Source organism: Pempheris klunzingeri, chromosome 3 (genome assembly GCF_042242105.1).
Source record: "Pempheris klunzingeri isolate RE-2024b chromosome 3, fPemKlu1.hap1, whole genome shotgun sequence".
In the NCBI taxonomy this organism is placed as follows: domain Eukaryota; kingdom Metazoa; phylum Chordata; class Actinopteri; order Acropomatiformes; family Pempheridae; genus Pempheris; species Pempheris klunzingeri.
In genome coordinates, this window is record NC_092014.1 from 20,632,435 (window position 1) to 20,647,438 (window position 15,004).

General features: G+C 43.0%; 2 protein-coding genes across 3 annotated transcripts; one reads left to right on the forward strand and one right to left on the reverse strand.

Moving 5' to 3' along the window:
• The first annotated feature begins 1,028 nt into the window (after window positions 1-1,028).
• Window positions 1,029-12,421, forward strand: tecrb (trans-2,3-enoyl-CoA reductase b). Of its 2 annotated transcripts, XM_070827920.1 has the most exons (12): window positions 1,029-1,086; window positions 4,892-4,942; window positions 8,572-8,623; window positions 8,759-8,803; window positions 8,923-9,026; window positions 9,327-9,442; window positions 10,472-10,577; window positions 10,715-10,787; window positions 10,887-10,930; window positions 11,101-11,158; window positions 11,515-11,603; window positions 11,718-12,421. In XM_070827920.1, exons 1-12 carry the CDS (start codon window positions 1,072-1,074, stop codon window positions 11,889-11,891), a joined length of 927 nt encoding a protein of 308 aa, XP_070684021.1. In that variant the 5' UTR covers window positions 1,029-1,071; the 3' UTR covers window positions 11,892-12,421. The 2 variants fall into 2 exon arrangements, with proteins under 2 accessions (XP_070684021.1, XP_070684020.1); XM_070827919.1 differs by lacking the exon at window positions 1,029-1,086 and having other exon boundaries at window positions 4,645-4,942.
• A 543-nt stretch (window positions 12,422-12,964) lies between these two features.
• Window positions 12,965-14,858, reverse strand: ndufb7 (NADH:ubiquinone oxidoreductase subunit B7). Its single transcript, XM_070828027.1, has 3 exons — window positions 14,609-14,858; window positions 13,380-13,548; window positions 12,965-13,136 (listed from the first exon to the last, which is right to left on the reverse strand). Exons 1-3 carry the CDS (start codon window positions 14,718-14,720, stop codon window positions 13,049-13,051), a joined length of 369 nt encoding a protein of 122 aa, XP_070684128.1. The 5' UTR covers window positions 14,721-14,858; the 3' UTR covers window positions 12,965-13,048.
• Window positions 14,859-15,004: the final 146 nt, after the last annotated feature.

Genomic DNA, 15,004 nt, shown 5'->3' on the forward strand with positions numbered 1-15,004 from the left:
ACCATTTGTATAAGATACATAACTTGTATCTTGTGTCAAGTGAAGCAAAACCCGTTTTTCAGGGATGAGAGAGGTGTCGCAAGTGAAGATTTTGAGTGAACAGGTAACACACCCAACCAAATCACAGAGGGAGTTTTTCTTGTTTAGGTGGAGCTCAAAACAGTATTTTTCATTATTATTTTAGGATATAAATTCAAAGCATGCAGTCACACACATATAGGCCTGTGTATTTAAGTGTAATGGACACCAAGAGTGACACTTTTGATGCCTTTGGGATTATAAATCTTATCTATAAATATCTATATCTATATATCCTTTGGGTTTTATCAATAGAACCGGTGTGGAAATACATTTAGGTATTTATGTTTGGCCTGGGATCTGCCCTTAAATGTGTTTTCACAGTGATGTGTCCTCATTGTGTATTGTTTTACCACTGTACAAGAAAATTATTTCATGTTAAATGTGCCAGATAAATACAGAGACAGATATGTTATATATTGGGATTAGTGTTGGCTTTTATTTGTGATTATTAAGTGACACCATACGAGGCAAGCTTTATTTATGGTATGACAAATTACCAAAAGGAAAACACAATGTACTGAGAAAAAACATTTAAACAAGAGACAGCAAATGTTTCAAGATGTTTTAACATTGAATTAAGCAATGTAGCTGCATAAAACTGAAGAAAGAGTCTGCATACAGAAATAATGACTTTGGCCTGGAAATTAAGTTGTGAAAAATCAGACAAATTATTTTCTCTAAAATAAATGCAACTGGTCCACAATTGGCAAATCGCTTTTTGGACAAGTAAGCGATTCAAAGAGCAATAAAACCTCACTGCATGGCTAAATCCACCACGGGCTAAATCCAATTATTACCTCCCCTCTGCGCCTGCTCAAAGCTCATTGGCTACGTCGCTGATTTGATGGTGTGAAAGGCGCCAGTTGTGATTGGCTGCGGTGGGACTTAGTGCCCGCCCACTGTGGACTCGGCTGTCGCATATCACTCCGCTGATTGGAGGCCGACCTGTCACTCATCCGGGTTATTAAGGAAGGGGTGCCAACTGCCAAGATGAAGCACTACGAGGTAAGTGGTCTCTATGAAACTCTAAACCATCAATGGGCCGCTTTATGGGGCCTGACTTTAATTAATCAAACCTTTTCGGAAATTTCCCCGCGGTTCTTCTACGACTAAAATCCGCCATAGCAGTCAAAATGTGAAGCTTTGAACACGAGCAGTGAGGGTCGCATGTCTCTGTAACACTGCCTGTCACGGGCAGGTTGCTGTAACCGGGGATTTGGGCCTGTCGTGTGCGGAAATTATGGCTTGTTTTGGTGAATATTGTACCTGCAAGTGAAGCTGCACCCACAAATATGGCGAATTATCTTAGTGTTGTGTATATGTGAGGTCTACGATATAAGCTGGACGTCTATGAGCTGAACACAGAGCCCCCTGTGTGGGATATTTCTCGACATTATCGCCACCTCTGGCTGAAAGACTCATGGCGCTTCTTATCGTGTTATTACCCAATAATGCAGGTGAACAGTCAAGTGTGCAGTCCCAGCCCTGCTAAAGTAACTCTGGTGGCTTGGCTGTGAAAATCAGCCAGACACTGAGTTGACGAGAGAGACTTGCATAAAGGGGAAAAAACAGAAAAAAACATGTCTGTCTCAGAAACACCCTGGTTTGATTCGTCATAAAAGCCTGTTTTACTCTTTTATCATGAATATGTGAAAAGTTTCACTTGCTTCTGAACTGTTGTACTCCTTCAAGCAATCCGAAAGCTTCTCTAAATGTGAACTAAAGGAGTGTCAGGAGCACCAAAACCCACCAGACAGGATCTGAGGTGGTCTGACAGAAACTGAGCGAACCAGTGGATCCTTCAGGTTCCTTCTCTTCCGGCCGACAGATGTGACTTTAGCAAGCCGTCAGATTTAAGTCCTGAAACATAAGTTGATAGAAACACAATTAAGATGATTACTTTTCTCATAGATCTAAACACATTGAAGTGGTTACACGTGCTTCAATGTGAAGTTATTTTAATTTCACCATCTGTATGCGATTTATCTTTATTTATTTATTTAGTTGCACTGGCCAATGTGTCAGTTACAGGCCGCTCCTGCGACCCCTAATCTATCTGCTTCACTCGCCTTTTAATGACCATCTTCAGTTACCACCCTCTGAACTCAGTTACTCGAGGCCATGCCCTCGAATGAATTGGGATAGTATTAGCCTGCATATTTTTAAAGTATGTATGAAGCCACTGTGTGATAATCACATTGTTTCTGGTGTGACTCCTAAGAGTCTGTGAAGGTGGCTGTACAGAGTTTTGCAGTTGCAATCCACCTGGTTTAATCTGGTCCCAGAAACTAACAGGGCACAGAACATGGTGTTGCAACATGAAAAGCCAACAAAACTGAATGATTGGCCAATAAATTGGCATTGATGTAGCATCAGTTATTACAGGGATGCTAACTGAAGTCACAAAACGTGATCAAGTTTTTTTTATCAAGTCAGGTAAAAATTGAAGTTTATGGATTAAATCACAATGCTTTACATTTTGTAAAGCGCATTCAAGTGCACAGCATATCAGTCTAAAGCTAAGCAGAAATATTTCAGCAAACCAACAGTGCTTGATTGTTATTATTTTAGTCACAGTCTTCACAATATCTTTCAACAGGTAAATGTTAAATGTTTTGCACTTGGATGATTAGACTAGTGTGTTCATAGTTTCATTGCATTTACAGCAGATAGCACCAGAGAGCTGCATCACAGTGATCTGCCTCGCTTATGCACAGATCAGTATGTGGCATCGTGTATGGAAAAAAAAAAAGCAAAAAAAAACCGTACAGAGCATTTCCAGATCGTCTGTTGTGTAAACGCATAATGTGCCCAGATTTCATAAAAGGTCTCTTACCTTGGGATAGGTAGCACAGGCAAAACCAGCAAAACAGCCAAAGTCCCCTGTTTCAATTAAAGTTTATTTCCTGCTGCCTTACCCTCACCTCAGAGTGTATTACTAGGACAGACTGTCACTGCCAGAGAGAGGCTTTATATAGATGAGATGGGGGAGGTACAGTGGCAGTGGGTATGCCTGGCACATAGAAGACTGAGATGGGGTTATTTCCCCGAAGTCTCAACCCCAGTCTCATATGTCCTGCTTGATTTAGGCTTATGTGAATGCACATTTGTACAGCAATAAGGCAGCTAAATACATTAATTTAAAATGCAGCGATTAAAGCTTTAGGCGGGCATGTCATCTGAAACTAAAGAAATACACAGACGAACTTTGTGCACATCTCAGGCCACAAAATCAAATCACTAGACAGCTCTGTTTTACTTTTCTATATGCCCGCAGAAATAATGCTTATTATTTGGTATATTTACTTTTTTGTTTTCATGTTGGTTTTTTCTTAACAATTTCATGTTTCAATTTCAATTCAAACTTTGAAATAAACTCATAATTGGGCTTAACTCACTGACTGTTAATCCTCTCAAAAAGTCTAATTTGTGTGTGGCACTACATGTGTCCACCAAAAAACATCCAAATTTGTGGCTGGTGTATTCTGTACGGGCGGTCCAGGCCGCTGTGTAAGTCTGATGTTTGGGCTAAGTTGATGGAAGTGAGAGTGACCTTTTTAAATAACAGAAAATGCTTCATAGATACCCATGTTGTCTATTCATTAGTCTGTATATTCATGCTTTCAAGTCCATAAATAGAGTACACGTCTGGCCCACTTGTGCCTATATGTCTTTCATTACTATGGAAACTGTATCCCAACTGTTATTAGAGAGAGGAGGGGTGGGGGTGGGTTCAGCAAGGGGAATGCCCCAACTAATCCCTCAGAGTCTGGAGTATTATCGCCCCTTTGTCGCAGGAAAGGGTGACTCCCCCTGAGGGTGACTGGGCTGTTCCGTTTGGTTTCAAGGTACAACACGGTGTAGAAACCATGTGGGTTGCGTGTGTGATACCCTAAAGCGGTGTCTAATCAAAGGGCGTTCATGTACATCTGGGCTGTAGATGGACAAATGGACGCTGCTGCACAGCGTTGTAAACAGGGAGCCTGTGACATCACCACATAGGCATAGATGGATGGGGCGTCTGTAGAGAGCGGGCTGGCTACAGAGTTAGCTGTAGACATTTATATTTAGCTGGGGAGAGGAAGGGGGGGTGGACGGTGGACGGTGGGGGGGTCTACCTAGAAAAAGGGGGGGGTTGTTGTTTGTCATAATAACTGTCCTCCATCTTCCCACTTAGCCAGGGGTTGAGAGGTGTCAGGGGTCATCAGGTGTTTTTAGGGGCGGGGGGGGGTCATGTTTCAAAACCAAATCATTGCAGCTCTGAAACATAGTCACCACTCTCTGCTTTAGAAGTTTCCTTCATGAGATGTACGCAGATGATATACTGCGGAGCATTTGTCACCGGGATACTGGACATTCCTGCGTATGCAACTGTGCACACACATGTTGCATATGTTTTCGCTCCAGGTGTCGGCTGGCGGTTAAATAAAGCAGCTCAACAGAAGTCAGGGGGCAAAGGGGGAGAGGGGGAGGGAGGGAGGGAGAAAAAGAGAATGGCAGAGAGGAAGAGGAGGGAGGGGCGGAGGAGCAGGGGAGAGACAGATTTATTCTCACAGCTGAGTGCTGCCCCTCTCTTGGATCTTGGATAGACAGTTGAGAGGTGAAGAGAGAACCGCGGGGAAGAGTGAGGGGAAGAAGGGACTAAACCAAGTGCAGGAGGAGCACTGTGGACATGGATGCCCTAGCACTAGAGGCCACCGGCGGCAGTAAAAAACAGGCTAATGGGGCGGCAGCCGCCCCAGTGTTGGCTCCAACCCCTGTCAAACGCAAACCTGCTAAAAAAGCTAAAAAGGCTGTTGTTTTCTTTGAGGTGGAGATTCTGGATGCCAAGACCAAGGACAAGCTCTGCTTCCTGGACAAGGTGAGAACTTATTTCTTGTATTTGCATTTGTAGCAGTTTTTTATCTTTATTTAGGTTTACGTATAGGCTACATTTCAAACTTCAGTTCTGCATAAAAAGTATTTCCAAATACTGTGTGTGCACCTTTTATCGGCCTTGTGTTGTGTGTTTGTCTGTTTACTAAATGCAACAGGTGTAGTATGTCTGGCCGTATATTACAGTAAAACATCTGCGCATACGGGAGTCAGGCGTTTTCCAGAACATTGTCAAGCTGTAGTCGTCACTGTGGTGTGTAAGTGACGCACACCGGAGCCCCTTTCATACATGCCACACAACACTGTTGAGTTCAGTTATCTGGGTAAGGGAGGGGTTTTTGGCGTGCGCACACACACACACACACACACACATACATACAGGAGTTAAAAACAATGTCATAAACAGCTGAGTGCAGTGGACCACTACAGCCCCCCCCACCAAATCCAAACTTCATAAAGTTTACAAAGTGGACTTTCCAGTGGGACCCTGCCGCTTCTAGTCTGCAGTTATTGTATCGCAGACATATTAGACACAGTAACACCACTCCACACCACCACAGCCTCCAAACTGCAGGTGTTTTTTTTTTTTTTAACAGTTTCCACGTCCTGAACGTCCCCCCAGGGAAAAAGTCTGATCCAAACGTGTTCCTACATAATGTTCATGATGCTGTATAATCTGTGGTGTTGTATCATCCACGATATATTATTTGTGATATTCATTTCTAAACATATAGTGCACATTTTACTTTATGATAAAACTGCACGTTAGATTTTCCCATTTCAGTGCCTGTTCAGAAGTTTGTTTTCTCTAGTCCTGCTAGCTGCTCTGTTTCAGGTGGTTCAGGTGCAGAGGTGAGTCCCACAATATCCCCCCTCCTAGACTGTCAGCCAGAAGCCAGCTGCTTCAGTGCTAGAAATCTAAAAAGGTTTATACTTTTAAGGAACTCAGTGATGAGAAGAGTCTTTGTGCTGTTGTAGCCAATTTTTGGAGGAAATTTTCCGACCCTGTAAATCAGTGTTGACTTTGCTAACTGCCTGCTGTGTGAACTGATACAAAACTGGCTCATCTTTCTGTGGAAAGTAGCTTGTTTCAGCTTGCTTGATGTGATTATAAAAGATGGTCTGTTCCTTTGGAGCACAGAAGCGTGTTACAAGTTAAGGTGCACATGCAAATGAAGGGATTCGATGAATTTTGATGAAAAGACTAAATAAAGGCTGTTGTGAACATTTTGAGAATATGTGGGGCTCTTTGTGTCAGTTGTTTTTTTTTGTGGAGATCCTTCTCACACTGGCAGATTTAATGTTTGTTGCAAAGGATCAACCCCGGCTGGGTACAGATGTGGGACAAAAGCAGCCCACATAAAATCAACAGCAACATTTTGATCAGCAAAGGAATTAGATATTGTTGTCATAGCATTTTACCTTCATTTATACACTGCCGAAATACAGCACAGTCTGTGTAAAAGTTCCTCATAAGAGAACTAGAGTGATTTTTTTAAAATTGTAATGAGAAGCATAAATGTCATGTGGTATTTTAAAGTGACGTGACGGTTTGTACAAATGTGATACAACAACATGGTTTGCCGTACAGTCAGATTTAGCCAGTGTGATTTTGACCAGACTTAAATTGTGTTTACAGTTGGGACTAAAGGGTATTACTGTTGTGTTAGACTCATTTATTTCGCTTGGGCCCTTTAATCCTATTGTTTTATCAGGTGTATTTGCAGTAATTTGTACATTGTTATTGTTGTGTTAGATGACTTTAATTTGTTAGTGCCAGGCCTGTAAAGTCCGTGCTGGTTGCATTAGGAGGGTTTAGCATATTGTTGGTGTGAGGCCGGTCAGTGTCTAGAGTTGCATTAGCCAAGTTTGCAGTGGTGTTAGTCTGTCAGCCCGAGCCAGACTTATTAAAGGACGCTCCTCTAGCTCACAAAGTATAAGGTGCTATAAGCCTGCTGGATTATACCCCGTAGTCGCGTTTCCATGGTGATAGCATGCAGAATCTTAACACCCTTCGGAGGGGGAAGTTTTTCAGAAATGTCAGACGTGGATCTTAACAGAGACTGGCTTCATGGCTACCAGAGCTAAACGGACAGACTGAGTTAGAAATAAAACTCCTGTCCTGGGTCTGGCTTTATGGATGGACAGACTACGTGATCTGAATGAACTGAATGAAGGGGGGGGGGGGGGGGGGGGGGGGGCTGTAGGGGTCAGACAGAAGTAGTTTCTCAGTGATGTCATCCTGCTGAAATTGGCTCATGGACGTGAACAGAAGCCAAGTCACAGTTACTGCAGCAGGACCTCATCAGTACTGCATGATCTGTGAGGAACATTAATAGGAAAATGATCACAGGTTGAAACGGGATAGAAAATAAAGAAAAATATGTTTTTCCTGACATTAGTGTCCTCCTGTGTCACTGTGCATTTAGGTGTATGTTTCCAGCAGGGAAGTACAGACTCACTGCTGAAATGTTTAGAGAAACCTGTCACTGAGGTCACAAATGTCAAAGGAGTGAGAGAAATATGATACTGATGTCTGAGATGCTGTAATGACGTATCATGCACATGATATTGCAGCGTTTGTTTTCATGCTAATCCATTGACAACTTCAGTAACTTGCAGTGGCTTTAAACACTTACGCCTATCACTTAAAAAAATAAGGAAGGAAAGGATGATATTCATGTTTCCCTCAAGCATGTTTCACATCTCTATTTTTTATAACAAATCTACACTTTGCACAATGCTAAAATGAATTTTAAACAGTGAAATCATAGAAACAGGGAGTACTAATCAGATTCAAGATAAAGTATATGTGCAGTAAATGGCCTAAAACATGCGAAAACATTGTTGTTTTCTTTTATATTGGTAAGGTCATGAGGAACGGAGCACAGGAACTCCTTGTTGAACCTTTGTCAGGCAGAATGCCTCAATAACTGGACCTAATGAGGGACGCACTGACTCTACTTTTTCTCTCCCAATACCTCAACTCAGGGCATGTGCAAATACAGAGTACTGATCCGACATCAGTGTTTTTTTCCTCACTGCGTTGAATATTTTTTATGTAATATAGCGTAAAGCCAGAAATGGTTGTGGCACTAAAAAAAACCGCCCTTTTTGCCCCTGTGACTTTAGACTAACGGCTCTCAACGCTCTCAGTCCTCAGGCTAGATCTCTGGGCTCAGATGATCAATATTTCAGATAAATCAGTAAGAGGTAGAGATCCTCCTGATTTTAAGGGTCCCGGGGAGGTTTGTAGTGAGCTGCCTCATTTCAAACAGTTGAAGCCATTTGGAAATGTCACCTGACAAAGCCTCGGTCCAGGGGGTTTCACCGCTCTATTACCCCGCCTGTAACAACTGTGTGCCCACACTCGCCTCCGTGTGCTCTTCATGTTTCTGTTTTGTTGTCATTGTGTTTATATTTGGGGTAGTTGGGCTACAGCTGGCAGCCTGGCACAAGGTCGTGTACTTTGGCTGCCTTATATGTGTGTGTGCCTTGGTCTTTTAAACCCTAATACCAGCTGTTAGATAGCTAAATTTACCACTACTCACCATCATGAATGGAAACAGGGTTATTATCTGTTCCTCCACCCATTTATCGCGGTGTTATTTGCAGGTCGAGCCAAATGCCACCATCGGGGAGATCAAGTCTATGTTCCACAAGAGCCGTGAGTACCATCTCTCCACAGGCGACTCGAGCCTCATAAATCTGACTCAAGATCAAGCAAATCATCAAGCTACACACAGAAATACTCAGTTAATGTCCCGTCTTAAGATGACAGAAGTATTTATGTCTGTTTCAGATCCTCAGTGGTACCCAGCCAGACAGTCCATCCGCCTCGACCCCAGTAAGTCAGCAAAACTGTCATCGTCACATATCGGTTCATTTAACGTGAATCAAGTTCTGCTTTTCTCTACAATCAGCGCATAACTTTTCACTAAGTAAATGTGTGCGTGTGTGTCTCAGAGGGGAAGTCTCTGAAGGACGAGGATGTCCTGCAGCATCTCCCTGTGGGAACCACGGCAACCTTCTACTTCAGAGACCTGGGAGCCCAGATCAGCTGGGTCACAGTAAGTACAAGACAGAGCCGTCCAAAAGACGGGAACACGCCGTGCCGTCACACGCAGTAACGTGTGAGTGTGTGGAGAAGTTTCCTTGTGACCCTGAGGTTAATTTGCTGCAGTGAAGTGCACTGTCACAGTTAAAGATGAGTTGGAATTGGAGGAGAGATAGAGCAAGCAGAGGGAAGAGGATATATTTATCTTTCCAATACATCAACAAGCCAATATATCAAGAATATGACAATATGACTATGGCTAAACTGAGTCTCCGAGGCTCTTGACTTATCCTGCCCTACTTTCTCTTTTCAGGTCTTTCTGACAGAGTATACCGGTCCTCTGGTCATCTACCTGATGTTCTACTTCAGGGTTCCCTTCATCTACGCACCTAAATATGACTTCACCACCAGTAAACACTGGGTTGTACAGTGAGTGTTTCCCACAAACCTTCTCAAATAGTATGTAGAGCGATTCGTGTCCTCAAGGGGTTTTGTCACGGCAGACAAATGTGTCCTCTTTAAGTTGAACATGCCTCAACTTTAAGGAATATTTTGACGGTGTGTGAAACCCGCTCGCTTAGCTGTCTTGCCGAGAGTTGGATGAGAAGATCGGTATCCACAAAGACTCCTGGACTGGGTGGCTTCCCTGCTCAGTCCTTAGTCCTTTGGGTCAGTCATATCCCTGCTGTTCAACAGAATGAAAGCGTAAAATCCACCCTCACCTTCAACTCATCACTTCCACTTGTCTTTTAGCACAAAATGTCATGTAACTCGGAGGCTGTGGCAAAGGTTTTGTTATAAAAATGCTCTAGAAAAGTTAGTTGAGCACGAAGTTGCCCTGAGAAAAGGTTGCTGCACTAGAAATCAGAAAAATGAAATCTTGTTTTAGAAAATATTTGAAATGAGGGGATTTGCTTTATTGGTAGGAATGTTGTTTCTAAAAAACTTGAAGGCTGAAAATCTTGTGTAGTGAACAGTTATATGCTGTTTATGAAAATCTTAATCTGCTAAATAACTATAGCTGCCAAATAAATGTAGCGGAGTAAAAAGAACAATATTTCCCTCTGAAAGGTGGTGCAGAACAAGTACACAGTTGCATAAAATAAAGGCAGACTGTCCAGCTTGCAGTCGTTACGCTACGCTAAGCTAAGCTAAGCTAATTGGCTGCTGCTGCTGGCTACTGCATCATCTCTACCACACAGACACAAGACTCTCAAACTCTCAGCAAGAAAGCCAATTAGTATTTCCCCCCCAAAAAATGTCAAATTATTCTATCTTCCAAGTGTGCTCTTTCCACATCAGTGTGGAAATAATCCTTAAACTCCCACCGGGACACAGCTGTAGGATGAGATTGTAAAGCTGCCAGTGCTTTGTTCTCATCGGGAGGATGCCATGTGCCTGCATCCTCTTTTTTTTTTATTAACGAAGAGCTAACACAAGCGTCTGTGCCTTTTCCAGCCTGGCCTGTATGTGTCACTCTTTCCACTACGTGAAGAGACTACTGGAGACGCTGTTTGTCCACCGCTTCTCTCATGGAACAATGCCGTTACGCAACATCTTTAAGGTGAGATACGCCCCCACCCCAGACTCAGTCGTTTCTTGGCTTACATTTAATATGAGAAAAGTTTGGGGTGTACGTTATGTGGAGTAAAATGAGAATAATTAACACTGACAATGTTACTGCTGCGCTATCGGTTTCAGAACTGTACCTACTACTGGGGCTTTGCAGCATGGATGGCTTATTACATCAACCACCCCCTGTATACACCACCCAGTGAGTGTGCATCATTGCACCTGCACACCCATCAGCACTCACATACACCAATATGAACTCCTGCTCAGCTTTACTCATGTCTACTGTGTCTTGTTGCAGTCTACGGGGAGCAGCAAATCAGACTGGCCCTCATCATATTCTTGGTAAGAATCTTTCTGTCCTCAACACTTTGTCCAGTAATTTATCCTGCATGAATTTTGATTTGACTGATTTAAACATGATATTTACATCATTTTCTTGTCCATTAGTTTTCATCTTTTTGTCATCCTCAGAATCAATATTTAATCAATTGTGTGACTGTTTTCTTCCTTAGTTCTGTCAGATCGGCAACTTTTCCATCCACATTGCTCTTCGGAACCTCCGTCCACCAGGTACACACACCTGTAACACCCACACACACACAACTCTGTGCAGGTCAGGCCACAGTAACGAATGTTGAGCTCATTACCAGGCACCATGTTTTTCCCTTCAAAAATTGACGCGTTTTTTGCCATGTAAATAACTTAGTTTGAAACATTTCCAAGGTGATGGCTCATGCAAATCAGTTTGTATCCAAGTATTATTTTGATCATCTTAAGTATTTCTCTATAACATCAAATATTCACGACAAAGTTAGTTTAGATCCTGAAATAAATGCTGCTAAATTCTGATTGGTGACCCCACATGAAACCAAGAGGATGAGCACAGACGAAACACAGATTCCTTTTCTTTTGCCATCTTCATCCAGGTTCTAAGACCAGGAAGATTCCCTATCCCACCAAGAACCCCTTCACCTGGATCTTCCTGCTGGTCTCCTGCCCCAACTACACCTATGAGGTAACATGTTTCATGTATCCAGTAATGGCTGATGAGCGCTTTAACCTCACCTTCTCTGCTGCTGCCCTCTTGTGGCTTACTGTGTGTGTAACGTCCCTCCTCTTCCTCCTGCAGCTGGGCTCCTGGCTCGGCTTCACACTGATGACCCAGTGCCTGCCTGTGGCCTTCTTCACCTTGGTGGGTTTCATCCAGATGACAGTGTGGGCCAAGGGGAAGCACCGCAGCTACCTGAAGGAGTTCCGCGACTACCCTCCTCTCCGCTCCCCCATCCTGCCCTTCATCCTGTAGAGGACTGTTCGACCGCTCCAGCGCCCCATCCAGCTCAAAACCTCACCTTTCCACCTCCAGTCCTTACTGAGAGCTACCCCCCCTCTTTACATCCTCCAAAATCCACACTGGAACGTAGTAGACTGACTGACTGAAGGAGTCTAACCCTTCCTTTCCTCCCTCCCTTCCTGTCAGCAATCCCCGTCATGCTGAGTGAAAATGTAAAACGCTTCACTTGCTCTATTTTTCTTTTTTTAATTGCCCACAAACCCATTGTGATTGCTTAATTGACTTGTGTGCATTTGAGCTCCCAGAGCAGTCTTTGCTTTCAAACTACCCAGTGTACACTAAACAATGTACTGTACATGAACGCCGTTAAGATGTCTAACCACTCTGTCGTCCGATCCTGTTTTGGGGCTGAATCCGCATCTGATGATATCCATCTAAGTTCTCCTCGGTTTTGATATCCTGTAATCTAAATTTGAAACCATGACAGCATTTAGTTTTGTCAATGTCTGAAGTAATTTATTAAAAAAAAAAGGTTAATAAAAGTGTTGTTGCCTTGCTCGATTATGTTTTAACAGGTGTCACTCTGTAATTGTACCAAAGACTTTGGCCACCATCTCTCCTGTCTGGGAATACTGGAGCTTTGTGCAAGGACGTCTTGCAGTGGGTTTACAGTGATTAAGTGAAATTGATCATATTAGTGCAGTGCCACCAAATTTCACATCGCAAATCGCAATAGGTCATCTAAATTTGGTTGCAGCTGCACAATATGATCAAAATGAGAGTTTGTCAGACCACATCTGTAAGAACGCTGCAGCCAAATTCAAGAAACATGTAGAAAACAACCACAACTTTTAGTATTTAGTATGTGGGGGGGGGGTGGCAACAAGGGAGGAAATTTAGAACAGGAGTGCGGATAAAAATCTTCAGACATACGAAATGGTGGATAATCTTTTCTGGGGGAAATACATGTAGGTAGAGTTGTCCTGAACCAAGAAATGATGATTTTAGCCAAAAAAAAGTGCTTTGTAAATGACCTTAGATTAGTAGTTAGTTATCTCTATGTTTTGATGTGAATGAGACTGAGGTTTGTTGAGCTTAAACAATATTGTTTATTGTGAAGGGCGGCACATATATATACAGAGAGGAAGAAGTACCAGAGGATGTACTGATCATGCAGCTTCGGCCTGAGCTTCGATTCTCTTCTTCCTCAGCTGGAGCCTCCTCTCTCTCTCGTACTCCTTCATACGCATCACATAGCTGGAGACGGAAAAACACGGAGTGCTTAGTTTGTGACGAGGTGGATGTAAATAATCACATATTGGCAAGATTTAACTTTAATAATTCAGGGACCTTGAATATACTTCATATGCTTATCACATAAGAGATGGCCTCACGTTGTGTTGGTTTGCTGAAACCATGGCCGTCTATGTAGGACTACAGTAGAATAACTGGAGCCAACTTTTGAAGTGTCCCAGTTTTTACTCTGCTGTAAACACTTACTCCTGGTGTTCGCAGTAGTCCCAGTCGTGTCTCTCATGCTTGCACGCCAGGAAGTTGGGCCAGTTGTCCCTCTTGCACTTCATGAGTTTCAGGAGGTAATGGGCACAGTAGTCCCTCTGCTCTATAGGCAGCATGGCCATGTTCATCTGCTCCTGGCTTGCTACCATCTCTGGCAAAGGGAAACACATTTGCAGGGTCATCTTTTAATGTGCAAACACCTGACATTACTACATGAATGGTTGTGGGAGATTCAGGGAGAGGCTCAATACACAGTCTGTCATGTAAGTCTTGAGCACAGTAGACGCTCTGTGAATTCCTCATAACATATCACCGACTTCTTGCGGTCTTTTTGTTTGAGACATTACATTTATCTCAAGCAGAAGTAATCAATCAGATCATGTGTAAATCCCAGCATAACAGTTTAGGGAGCACACTTGAGATTTGTCAATACACAATGTCTTTTTGCTGTTCAGACTTTAAACTTGACACAATTTGCCAAATAAAAATTAGCTCTCGCCTAAACATACATGAGAAGTGTGATTTTAAGGTGACCTTGCACATTTGCATGCATCTGTATCTGCGCAAGGCACCAACATAGAACTGAAATAAACTTTACAGGTCAATAAGATGTGAACAAACAGACACCGTTGGTATTGCTGGGCAGTATATGAACTTATAGTATTGCCTATTTTGGATAAACATCACAAGATTTTTCTTTTTGCTGTGTTGGGAAATTTGTTCATAAACCCAGAACCACACAACCCTTCTTTCTAGGTCAAACTTCTCAAAATATTGGAAATGATTCACAATGCCGACTGAGAAGGCAGTTCAATGTTATGTTATATACATTTCTCTCCTGACTCGTATAATGAATATGTTATTGTGTGGATATTTTCTATATCTTCACCCCGGCAGAGTCTTAGGGCTGCACAGGAAAGGAAGGTACCTATGACACACCTGAAAACCAGCATAAACTATAAAGTTACTTAACAATTTCAATGTTATATTACAGCAATTTTAGATGTGTAGGCTAAACGTAGATGCACACGTCTGATTATGCACATAACACACTGGCACATAACTAGCTAGCTAGCTAGCTCGGCTAACGTCTGACGAGCTGTGCTCGCTGTTAGCTCGGCTGACAGGAGAGTCACTTTGTATCCAGGTTATTATAAACACATTACAGGACACAGATGTAAGTTTCTCGGAGTAGGCAGCTGCTGACAAACCTCTCTCTTTCCTCTCGGGGAAGCCGAACTGGGGGTCGAACTCGTATTTCCTCGCTGGGTCCGGCTCGGTCTCTGTCTCGGTAACATACCGTCTGACCAGGTGAGCTCCCATGGCGCCGACGATGTTCACACACGATTAGCTAAAAATGTTAAACTCTCTTTGCTTCTGCTCCGCGTTAATCTAATATTTTCAAAATTATTCTGCTGTCTGCCATTCGGTCACCTCCACAGGCGCCCTGTTGCTACTTCCGCCTGCCACCGGAAATAAACAGGCGAGCGGAACGGTACTTCAGGGAAACACCTCCCCTCAGGTCAGACAACAGAGGTTCCGCAGGCTGGTGGCTGCTATTAACTTTGTATTTACTGAAATTAGTGACGACAAAAACCGCGGATTCA